This window comes from Lepus europaeus, chromosome 4 (genome assembly GCF_033115175.1).
Source record: "Lepus europaeus isolate LE1 chromosome 4, mLepTim1.pri, whole genome shotgun sequence".
In the NCBI taxonomy this organism is placed as follows: domain Eukaryota; kingdom Metazoa; phylum Chordata; class Mammalia; order Lagomorpha; family Leporidae; genus Lepus; species Lepus europaeus.
Window position 1 is genome coordinate 24,062,809 of NC_084830.1, and position 12,941 is coordinate 24,075,749.

The 12,941-nt window shown below is 40.4% G+C and overlaps 1 protein-coding gene across 2 annotated transcripts in view; it reads left to right on the forward strand.

The window, feature by feature from the left end:
- SAMD12 (sterile alpha motif domain containing 12) overlaps positions 1-12,941 on the forward strand; it is a 503,731-nt gene that overhangs the window by 38,776 nt on the left and 452,014 nt on the right. For both annotated transcript variants that reach the window (XM_062188075.1, XM_062188076.1), the window contains exon 2: positions 3,959-4,137. In XM_062188075.1, the coding sequence (XP_062044059.1) occupies positions 3,959-4,137 (179 nt within the window). The remainder of the gene's footprint in view (positions 1-3,958; positions 4,138-12,941) is intronic.

The following is a 12,941-nucleotide window of genomic DNA, read 5'->3' on the forward strand; positions in this document are numbered from 1 at the left end:
TTCCAACAGGTTATAGTTTGAATGGCAACACATCCTTGGGAGTTATGTGTACACGCTTTATTCCATGAAGAAGATGAAGCACCCAAGAATGATGAGCCAGAGAGAGAAGAGCCAGAGATTTAAACAGGCTTTCCAAAAAAGACATCTAAGCTGACACATGGGTTAGTAGGAGTTAGTTGCCCAATGAGAAGGGGACAGGATTGTGCTGGAATTGAACATTTTTGGTGGAGATACCATCATGAGGAGAGGTGAAGGCAGTATGAGGGCCTGATATAGTGGAGAGATGGAGAAAGAAAATAAGGGGCATCGGAAGCTACCAGTTATTCAGTGATATTCCCAGACCATGAATTTCAAGTTTGAAAGCAGCAGAAGATACTATTGCAGATAAAGACCAAAACTGTGTATTATTCTTTTCATTAGTAATGTCTAAATCCATCCCATGGCAATCTTCCAGTTCCCTGCAAAAGTACACATTTTTTAATAATCACAATTTTAATCTGTTTGGATATTCATTATAAGTAGGCAATTATTTGGAGGAGAAGAAACTGATAATGGTAATTAGCTCATGTTCATAGGTTTTGGCTACTGTACTCTTCCTGCCACCATCTAATTTGAGCATTGTGGCTGGGTCCCTAGAACCCATTCTTCTTCTCTTCCCCTGTCAAGTAGCTGTGTCAGCATGCTTTGGAGAATTAACCTTAGCTGAAGGTCACTCGGTTTAAGAATAATCCTGTCTCAACTAACATGGTTTTAGTTCAGTGATCAGCATAAAATTCTCTCCTGGACAGTAAGAGGAGATGTGGGGGAAAGAAAATCAAGCTCAAGCAAGCTCTCTGTAAGATGAGACCCAGAAGCTTATAGCTCTTCATGCTGCAAGGACATTCAGGTTTAGGATAAAGATGATATTATAGATAACAAAATGGAGAGATTAAAAAAACTAGAGGTGGGCACTTGGTGTAGCAGATAATGCTAGTGGTACCCACAACGAATATCAGTGTCTGAGTTTAGCTCACATTTAATGCTCCTGATTCCAGCTTTCTGCTAATATGCTCCTTGAGAGGCAGCAGTGACAGTCCAAGTAGTTGTGTTCCAGCCACCCAAATCGGAGACCTGGATTGAGTTCCTAGCTCCTGGCTTTGGCCTGGTCCAGCCTTGTTTACTGTGGGCATTTGAGAAGTGGACCAGCAGATGGGTACTTGCTCTCTCTCACTCTCTTTGCCTTTAAAATAAATTTTTAAAAATTAAATCAAGGTCCTTAATGAAATTATGGGGTTGCAAAATCAGATAACTCTTTATATTATATGATTGCTAGACTTGCTGTTATAAAAGCTAATACAGGGGCCGGTGCCGTGGCTCACTTGGTTAATCCTCCACTTGCGGCACCTGCATCCCATATGGGCACCGGGTTCTAGCCCTGGTTGCTCCTCTTCCAGTCCAGCTCTCTGCTGTGGCCCGGGAAAGCAGTGGAGGATGGCCCAGATCCTTGGGCCCTGCACCTGCATGGGAGACCAGGAAGAAGCACCTGGCTCCTGGCTGCAGACCGATGTAGTTCCGGCCGTGGCAGCCATTTGGGGGATGAACCAACGGAAGGAAGACCTTTCTGTCTTTTTCTCTCACTGTCTAACTCTATTTGTCAAATTAAAAAAAAAAAGCTAATCCATTTCTTTACTACTTAATCCTGTTAGCATGTGCTCATCTATAATTTGAAATCATGTGCATCCTAAATGATCCACAATCTTTGTGACTTTCCAAAGAGACCTGTTTGAACTTTTGTAACCATAACTCCTATGAGCCTTGTTTTCCTGATCTGTGAAATGAATATGATTATGTTTCATCATTTTTCATGAATATTATTTGAGATCCATATGAAAGCCCAAGGAAGGAAACATGAACTAACATGCAAGTGCTTACTGTATACCACGAAATAGGCTGGTTCTTCATTTTAAGAAACTTAGACAATTGGAGCAAAATCAGCCCAAAATAGTCAGATAAAATTTGAGAAGTAAACTCTCTATAGATCTTCATACAATCAGTTTTTTAAGTTATTCACTTAGATTCACTCAGGTTTTTTGTTTTGTTTTGTTTTTTGTTTTTTAAGTCCAAGCACATGATCTAGCATGGGGTGGGTACAGAGCTACAGACAAGGAACAGCTTTAAGGAAAGTCACATTTGAAGAAGTAGCATGGAACCTGGAACTTAAAGGATGAGTAAGAGTTAGGTAAAAAATAGAGAAGAACACTGCACGTAAAGAAAGGTGTACGAAGTCCAGGAGGTGAGAAGGAATTGGGTGAAGAAAAAAGGAAGTGTGTGTTCAAAGGGTTGAGAATGAAGGATAACATGGTGACAGGTGAAGTTGGAAAAACAAGAAGTAGGCACATAATGCTGGGTTCTTATCTCGTGTAAAATAAAGCCATTAGAAAGTTTAAAGCAGAGGAGGCTCATGACATCACACACATTAAGAATCTCACAAAGTCCACAGAAAATGCATATTGTGAACAAACTATTGACGGATTTCAATTTTTTTTTTGCCAAACATCTTTTAATTCTGCTTTCCATGAAATTTTAGAAAAATCTTATAAATACTCCTTTTGAAATGGGTGTGGAAGGGTCAAGTGAGGAAGAGCAGTTGGACTGATTAGGAATCTGCTGTGAAATGTGGTTGGCTGGGACAGGTAATGGCGTGGAGATAGAGCACCGTGGATGGCTTGGGGCCATCTTATTGTGAAGAGCTACTGATGTGGGTGGCATGTGGACAGCATTGGCGAGTCATGGAGAGAGTGATGTCAAAGGTGACTCCATAGTTTACATGCAAATACAAGACTGGGGGAGGTAACTTTCTTGTAGGAAAGTTAAGGTTCTGTTTTCAACATGTTAAATTTGAGACATCTCTTTTGTATTTAACTTAGAATGTTGAGCAGTAATTTTGTCTTACCTTTGGGATAGAAGTCTATCTAGAGCTAAAACTTCAGAGTCACTGTTGTGCACATTTGAGGAATGAACCAGTGGATGGCATGCACTCATTCTCTACCTATAAAATAAATTTAAATTATTAAAAGAAAAATGGAATCACTGCTTCCTTGCCTCTTAGCTTACTTAGATTATGAATTTTATTGAGATAAGCCTTTGTTTCTAGGATCTGACCCAGGAATAGCATTTAGTAAGTACTTGGTAAATAAATATTGATTGGAAGAATTTAAAACGGTAGACTTGAATGGATCCTTAAACAATAGAAAAGATTGAGAATAAGGGAGTGAGCAGCTTTCCAGCTGGAAATAGAGATACAGGATAACTGCAGGGGTTGAAATGATTGCATGTGTGGGAGGTAGTAGCTAAGTTGCCTTATGTGGTATTCTCATCAGTAATGCAGAGATTAATAACTTGCTGTAGCTGACGCCATGGCTCAATGGCTAATCCTGCGCCTGCGGCGCCAGCACGCTGGGTTCTAGTCCCGATTGGGGCACCGGATTCTGTCCCGGTTGCCCCTCTTCCAGTCCAGCTCTCTGCTGTGGCCCAGGAGTGCAGTGGAGGATGGCTCAAGTGCTTGGGCCCTGCACCCCACGGGAGACCAGGAGAAGCACCTGGTTCCTGGCTTCAGATCAGCGTGGTGCGCCGGCCGCAGCGGCCATTGGAGAGTGAACCAACGCAAAGGAAGACCTTTCTCTCTCTCTCTCTCTCTCACTGTCCACTCTGCCTGTCAAAAAAAAAAAAAAAAAACTTGCTCTAAGATAATAAGGAACTGATGGATTCTGGGCTTGTACTTAAGTCTTTTTGATTTCCAAGCTCAGGATTTCACATACAGTGTTCTTTCCTCGCCATATTATTTCCTATAGTTATCACACCACCACTCAATTCACAGATGCCTTGTTTCTTCCCACTTAGGCCTGATGAAATATTTTCTGTCTTGAGCACTTTCTTTATGTGATTTGTTTTCTGAGTTCCATTTGTTCCTCTTTCTCAGCTCTCCACTGTGGTTTGAATCCACGGGGTATTGATCACGCTGCCCGTACTGAAGGTATTAAACTGCAAATTGAAGGTGAAGGTGTGGAATCTCAATCCATTAAAAACAAAAATTTCCAGAAGGTGCCAGACTCAAAAGGAACCCCCAAGCGACTGCAAGCAGAAACAGAGACGGCTAAGGTAGGAAATAATCTGGTTAATTACAGAAACTCTAAAAACTGTTTATCTGATACGTTGTGGTCCTGCACAGAGAACTGATAACACTAATTACTGTTGAGCTCTCGGTTAAGTAAGCACTACATCTTAATGATAAGTAATAATAAATGAAATATTGACTACACTCCCTTTGGAATGAAATTGAGACACATTTGTGGGCAGCCTCGTAGCAAGAGGCTCTGAGCTACGGTTTGTGGAGAAGATTGCCTTGAACTTACAGCTAAAACCTCCATCTACCAGACTCAGATTTACCATATTATCTTTTTGAGCAAGTCATATAACTCTGAGTTCCAGATTCTTCATTTCTAGAATGAGAATTATGAAAACTAATTCCCACATTAGGTTTATCAAAGCAAAGAGCTCTATGCTTGTAGAGGCATTTATTTTTATTTTTTGGGAGGGAGGGAAAGAACAACCTTCCATCTACTGATTCACTCCCCAAATGTGGAAGTGCTTTAAAAAGCTCCAATATCGCATGGATATGAGGGGTGTTTGCTGACATTGTAATAGATATTTCATGAAATGCAGATGTGTGCATGCAAACATGCAAGTGCGCGCGCACACACACACACACACTTCTGACAGTATGAAGGGCTCTTCTTCTTCTGGTTTATTTGTCCCTGCACCAGTTCTGTGAGATAGACAAATTTAACAAGGCCTCCAATTAATAGGGCAAAATTATTATTATTTTTTTTGCTGTGGATACTTAGTTCCTCTTAGTTTTTAGCCAAAATGTAGATACTATAAAACTGATAAAATGCACAGTGGGTTGATAGCTCTTAACTGTAGACATCCTACTCCAAAGGCTTTCTATGCTGGAACTGGCAGATGTTAATGTTCATACATAGTGTTGAAGATGGATAAATTTGACCCCTGGAAATTGAGGAAATTAGCTGTCATGGCATTTCCTTTCTCCCCTTGTATATTCTCAGCATGCAAATTTCCTTTCAAATATTTGTTAGGTGAATCAATGTATGACATTTTTGGAGAGCAGATGTTATAAGCTTCCCAGGAAGATCTTAAATAGAAAGGTTATTTTGCTGTTATGCAATGACCACCTCCCTTTTCTCTCAAATAATTTATTCCAAATCAAGTGTGATTTTTTTTTTGCTTTATGTACAGTTTTTAACAGTTACTGTAATCACTTTCCTTATTTAATGTGAATAATTTAAAACTAATGACATTGGATGTATGTGTATGTGTGTGTCTGTGTGGAGTAGGAGCAGGGAGTGATTAGCAGGAAAGATATTGTGGGTATTTTGCACTAAACACTTTAGCTGAGAGAAATTAATTACACTTTGTAGGAAAGTGGTTGATGATCATTGTAGTTTGGTTTGTGAGGAGAGTTAGAAATAAGTGAACCTTATTATGACATCTAAACCTGATCGATGCATTGTGCCACAAAAGCCAGAGTCTTGAAAGAGCCAATAAATAGATCTTAAGGATTTTCTTTTGCAACGAAGATGAATAGTTGAGTAGGATCTTTTCAAGAGAATGTTTAAAATATTAAAATTAACCTGGCGCAGCAGGTTAACACCCTGGCCTGAAGCACCGGCATCCCATATGGGCACCAGGTCAAGACCCAGCTGCTCCACTTCCCATCCAGCTCTCTGCTATGGCCTGGGAAAGCAGTGGAAGATGCCCAAGTCCTTGGGCCCCTGCACCCACATGGGAGACCTGGAGGAAGCTCCTGGCTCCTGGCTTCGGATCGGCACAGCTCCAGCCGTTGCGGCCAGCTGGGGAGTGAACCAGCAGATGGAAGACATCTCTCTCTCTCTGCCTCTCCTCTCTCTCTGTGTAACTCTGACTTTCAAATAAGAAAATAAATCTTTAAAAAATATTAAAATTAAGAACTGTATATGTAAAATATATGAAATCTCTTCTCTTTATATAAATAAAAACTATTAAAAATTAGATGGGGAGGGGCCAGCCCTGTGGAATAGTAGATAAATCTGCTGTCTGCAGTGCCAACATCCCATATGTGTGCTGGTTCAAGTCCAGCTGTTCCACTTTCAATCTAGCTTTCTGCTATGGCCTTGGAAAGCAGTGGAAGATGGGCCCCTGCGCCCACTTGGGAGACCGGGAAGAAACTCCTGGCTCCTGGCTTCCGATCAGCTCAGCTCTGGCCGTTGTGGTCATATGTGGAGTGAACCAGTTGACGGAAGTCCTCTCCCTCCCTCCCTCTCTTTCTCTCTCTCTCTGGCTCTGCATCTCTCTGAGCAGTTGGAACACTTAACCTGTGCTATAACATTTGAGTAGTTAGCACTCTAAGAGTAGAGGACACCCTTAGCAATGAAGCCTAAGCATCTTGAGTCAGAGTGTTGCAGCAGAGATACTCAGGTGTGTTCAGCAACAATTTCTCAGAGTCAGGGTTTTCTGTTGTAGAAATTGAAACTGGAATATTTGCTGGGGGCCAAGCTGTACATGGATTTTAATTCCTGCTGAGGCATATGGATTTACTTTTTTACCTGTATTATCTAGTATAGTGGCCCCTAATTATGTGTGACTATTTAAATTTACTAAAATAGAAAAAGGTTAAAAATTTATTTCTTTCATCACACCAACACAAGTGCCCAGTCACCGCATGTATCTAGGAGCTGCTATTTTGGACAGTGTGGACAAGAACATGACTAGCATGGCAGAACGTTCTGTTGAACCATTCTACTTTAATCAGGGTGGAGGATTGTTGAAGTTTTCTAGAAATTAGAATAAAGTGAAAAATGAAATTTTGTTGACATTCAAAATACTCAGGATTCCATTTGAAAGTGGTATTCCTAACAACTGTGATGGTTGGAATTTAAGTTTCCATGGCAACTGCAGCAGTGGATTCAGATCATCCCCTGAGTAGGAAGTGCTGGCTGTTCCCATCTTGGAATTCTGGGGTGTGTCCTCACAAGTTGCCTAAACACAGCAATGGGGAAGTATAACTTCTGGACTTGATTGTTCTGGGTGCTCACAAGGAAGCTTCACCAGGCTGTTTTTATGCCTGTCAAATAAGGGTTTCCAAGAATAAAAATCCTTGTTTTTCCCTGCCATGATGCCAATTTATGAACCCAGCACTCTCTATGAATACTTCACATTTGCATTTGTATACCATACTTTTTATTTATAAAATTGGTATCCCCATTTTATAGCTGAGAAAGCCAAGAGTCTAAATGATTCACCAACCTGTAGTCTCTGGGAAATAACTACAGGAAGATGGAACTTAAATCTATGCCTAATGTCTCTAAATTCAGAGTTTTTATTTCCTAATATTAAATGTACAAATAATCTGTTTATTTGAAAAACAAATATAATCTGTTATACTGAGAATCTAGCCAGCTATGCACAATAAGAGGTTAAAACACTGCATGGATTCTTTACTCCTTGGAGAGAAACACAACAAATTTTGAGTGCTGTATTATATAAGGGAGAAACAATGCCAGCATCTAAAACAGTGAATAATTGCTTGCACTTGGCTTTGGGATACATTATGTGAATCTTTGGCAGCAGCTAGCCTTTTCTCATTAAGTTAATATTAGATTTAGTTTGTATTTCTTTGGCACGGAGTTAAAGGAATTGGCCTGGAACTTGGTGCCAGGGACAGGAAGAGGAGAAAGGCTGGTACTTTGGATATGCTACAGGTGGATAAATCAGAATTGACTACAGGACAACTGGGGGATGTTTGTAAGGGTGCATAGGAACCATTACTCAGGGATTAAAATAGAAAGCTAAGAGAATTTAGACTTAGGTTAAAAGATGAAGGGTGGATTGTACTTAACCTTGATCAAATTACATTGCTCAGCTGCTTCTGAGAAGGTCTCTGGCAATTCGGGGATAGAATGATCTCATTCTTGGCTATCAGTATTCTTGGCTCAAGGAAAAAGGAAAAAGAGTGTCCAAATGAAACTGCCAACCTGATCTCATGCCACCAATGATAGGAAAGGACATAATGCATGAAATGTAATGAGCACATACTTAAGAACTGTCAAGAGTCAGAATAAGAGAGACAAGCAAAACTGAATAAGTTCCAGGGCCACAATGCTTAAATACATTGGGTTTTTCAGACACATCTCAGGAGAAATACAGTAAACTCATATTTGAAGAGGCAAGCCTTTATTACTGAAGTGTTAAGCTCTGAAAAGCGTGACAATAAATAAGGTGTATTTAAGCCATAGATTGACTGTATAATCAACAAAGAAGAAAGTCCAGGTAGCATTTGATAATCCAATTTATTTTACAGGTGAGGAGCTGATCCTCAGATGAGATGAAATGGCTTCTTCAAGATCTTGAACTCATAGTGACAAAGTGTAGCCTAAAGCAGTTCTAGCAGATGTTCAGTGCATTTGGTTCTTTTGAACTTAAGAATCTACATGAATCTTCACATGCTATAAGCATTTTGGTTAATGGTATTTCTCTGGTGGATTAAGACTACAGAGCATGCCATGTAAGGATAATAGAGGATATGGGCCCCTACTAGTGGGTGGGTTAGGGTGCCCAGTGACAGTTCCATTGACAGTTTTGCCACAGCACAGGTAGGCTCTGAAGAAGAGGGCATTTGAGTTCTATAGATGGTCTGTTAGTACTCTTGCCACCATTCTTTTCCAGCCTGAAATTCTGAAGATCAATGTACAACCATTACAGCCATGACAAAAATTTGAGTCATAATATTCAGACTTAAGACATTTCAGAGTTGCATGTATCCATGTGAAAGTGAGTATACAGCTGGTACTTGAGAAACAAAAGCATAGATACAATTCAAGACTGCATTCAGTTCATTCCACATGATGATAAGAAGACTCCCATTGCTTGAAAAGGGCACACTGGATAAACCTGGAGGAATCTGTGGGCCTTTGGCAAATGCAGCCCACTGAAGAACTCAAGAAACGGGTAGCATAGAACACACAGAAGGATGAGGCATGAAGAACAGTGGAGGGTGGTAGAAGAAAGCAGTGTATGGTCTTTGCCCTCACCCAAAGCAAGACATTTAATGCTAGTACCTATTGAGGGGCATTGATAGTTTCAGAAACACATTTTATTTAAGCAGATAGAGTTGAATCCTCCTAAACACATGCACAGTCTTCTTTACAAAATGTATATTGTTTAGTAAGTTGCTTTTGATCTATCGATATATGGACTCAGATCACCATTTGTAACTGGGATTTTTTTTTTTTTTTTTGACAGGCAGAGTTAGAGAGAGGGAGAGACAGAGAGAAAGGTCTTCGTTCCATTGGTTCACCCACCAAATGGCCACTACAGCCAGTGCGCTGTGCCAATCTGAAGCCAGGAGCCAGATGCTTTCTCCTGGTCTCCCATGCAGGTGCAGGGCCCAAGGACTTGGGCCATCCTCCACTGCCTTCCCGGGCCACAGCAGAGAGCTGGACTGGAAGAGGAGCAACTGGGACAGAATCCAGCGCCCCGACCGGGACTAGAACCCGGGGTGCTGGTGCCACAGGTGGAGGATCAGCCAAGTGAGCTGCGGTGCCAGCCTGTAACTGGGATTTAATACCTCTTTCTTTATTCATAGCTCAAATAGCTCAGTATGGTGGGTGTTGAAATCACATGAGACTCTGAGCAAGTAGGTTGCATTTCACTTAGATGGTAAGCAGTGGACCATGAGTTAGGCTCATATCTGCATGTCTTCACTGCACCTCTAAGACTTTGCTGTACCTCATTGTGTCTTATTGGAGGTGTTGGATAGCTCAGTTCTATGCTGCATGCCCAGTGGCACTGAGAATTGCCCGGTGGCACAGTGGGCCGTAGAAGAAGTAGTACTTAAATAACTTTAGAGAAACATCCTTCTTAGTCTTCTACTATCTCTATAAAGAAACAAATGGCCATAGCTGATATCTATTTGGATATAAATTCCAGAAGTTTACAGTTGGAAGTAAAAGAAACATGATAAGGAATAAAATATTTAAAACTGCCCTGATATCACTGATACATGAAGAAATAATTTGCAATCATAACTGAATTGAAAAACTATAGCATTTTCTATCACATTAAATGCAGATAGCGTAAGACCACTTCATTATTCAGAAATGGATTCATTCTTTATGTCCCTCTGCATATTCTGAAATCCATGGATGTTCCATATCCACTGTCATCACAAGGATCCTCCTCATCATATCTTCTCCTGGGAACCCCGTTGTTAGCCTCTTTATTGACTGCCATTTCATTTTTGCCTTCTTGTGATCCATTTCCTATAGAACAATCCTGAATCAAAAAAATGGCACTCAACTGTTTCACATCCTTAATGGTTGGTTTTCCATGACATTTCAAGTGAACATCCATGCTTATTATCATGAGTAAGAAACTAACAAAGGAGCAATGTTGTGGCATAGCAAGTAAAGCTGCCGCCTGCAATGCTAGCATCATATGGATCTGGGTTCTTGTCTTGGCTATTCCACTTCTGATCCAGCCCCCTGCTGATAGCCTAGGAAAACCACTGGAATATGAACCCAGTGTTTAGGCCATAGCCATCCACCTGGCAGAGTTTAATGAATCTCTTGGCTTTGGCCTGGCCCAACCTGACCCATTGTGGCCATCCAGGGAGCAAACCAGCAGATGGATGATATCTCTGTGTGTATGTCTCTCCCTGTCTCTCTGTAACTCTGACTTTCTCATAAATAAATAAATCTTAAAAAGGAAACCCGTTTTAAAAGAAAAGAAACTAAGATATTGGGGTTTGCTTGCATCTCACCAGGCACTCTTCTGAGCTCCAACATACTTACCTTTCAGTTGATTGACCATGTATTGTTGGTATTTATCATCCTGTTCTTTCCCATCATCATTGTGTGATTCCTTTCTAGATATATAGCTCAAATGCTCCTCTTCAAGCAGCGTTTCCTGACAACCCTAACAAAATTAGTGCTCTAGTCCTTCTGATATCATGAAGTTTGATATCCTCCCTAGAGCTGCTTGCTCTCTGAAATTATTTTATTTCTATACCAGAATTCAAACTCCTTAGGAGCAGTAATCTTGTCTGCCTTCTTCATTGCTATAATACCAATTCCTGTTACTGTGGCATATAACCAAGTTTAAATTTTTTATAAATGAGCAAATAAGTCTGTTCATGGGAGAAGGGAGCCCCTTGCTTCTGGGTTTTCTTCTGTTATCACTCATAATTATGTCATTATCTTTAGGTTCTCCACAGCAAGTAGAAGGATAAATCTGGCCAGGTCTTATAATGGTTGATCATATCAGGGAATGCTTCTCCTAAATGGTGTGTATTGTCCACACAGTGGACAATAGATGCTTCCATAGTCACTCTATTACCCTTCATCCTCAAAAAGTCTAGGTTGTCCCTCCAGGTAAATATCTCATTGTAGTCTCTATCACACATCCCAGACTTAGAGAAGCATCTCCAACCTTCTGATGAGGGCCTCGTGATCTCTCTGCTGTTTCTAGAGTTGGTCAAGATTTCAAATAGCAAAGCTCTTCACCCCCATCCCTGGTATTATTCAGGATCCTTAAGTATAAGCATCAGCTGACCTGTCTCACTTCATTTCCACTCTACTCCCTGATATAAACAAAATATGTAGGAAATGGAAACAGCTTCTTTGCTTTAAATGCTTACAACTCCTGACTACCAGGTACCCAGCAAAGCCTACAATAATAGTTTCAATCATTACTTTCACACTTACCCTTATAATATCTTTGCTTGAGCTACTGTAACAAAGTACCATAAGCTGCATAGCTTAAACAATGGGCAGTTCTTTCTCATATCTTTGAAGATTGGGGTCTAAGATCAAGTTACCTGCTGATAGGGCTCCAATGAGAGTTCTCTTCCCAGTTTGCAAGTGAACATCTTCCTATTGTTTCCTCACATGGCAGAAAGTATGAACTCAGGTCTCTCTTCCTCTTCTTATAAAGATGGTAATCCCATCATGGCGACCCTTACCATCATGGCCTCACCACACCTAATTGCTTCTCTCAAGCCCCACATCCAGATACATTAGAGGTTAGAACATCAGTATACAAGTTTCAAGGGGCACAAACATACTGTCTGTGACTTAGACCAAACATGCCTTTAGGCTAAATGCCAAACAGCTACATGTTAAATCAGTATTTGGCTAAAGTCAAATGTGGCCATCATAAAATGTGTGGCACACAAGAATAAATCTTGACATGTTAATAAGAATACCTAGTTATTAAAACCTAATTAGAATTATACCAAGCAAAATTTTTAAAAATTTGGCATTATGAATCAGTAGTGATAATCTCTAAGAGATGGCAGTTCTTATGGTTTTAATATTACACATTTGTGGTACTGAAAATATGCTCTTTCACCTGAGGTTCATGAATGAGAAAAATGAAACTTTGTCAAGCCCTGCCGTTTCATTGATGGTATGATAGTCCCCTCAAGTCATCAAGCTGTCTTTGTTTCTGGTAGTAGCTGACTAAAATAAAGACCTCATCTTCTGGAATTTTTATCTTGGTTGATACAGTTTCATTGAAACAGTCTAATAAATGAAAGCTTGAGGAGTCTGATTAATTTTGTTGCTATCCTTTGTGGGTTTTTTAAAGCTATATTTTCATAATATTCATTGTGAAATGATTCTCAATTCGACAACCGGAATGATCTGGTTAATGTAGGAGTCTAATCATGCCATTTCTCTACTCAAAACTAATCATTCCCTTTCTTCTTCAAATTAAAAAAGCTAATGTCCTTTCAGTGCTTTTCCAGGCCTTGTGTGTCATCTGCCACTAGGATCTTCCACGCTCAGGCTGCTCCTGATTCAAACCAGGCACCTTCCTGCTTCCAAGCTTTTGCACTGCTGTTCATT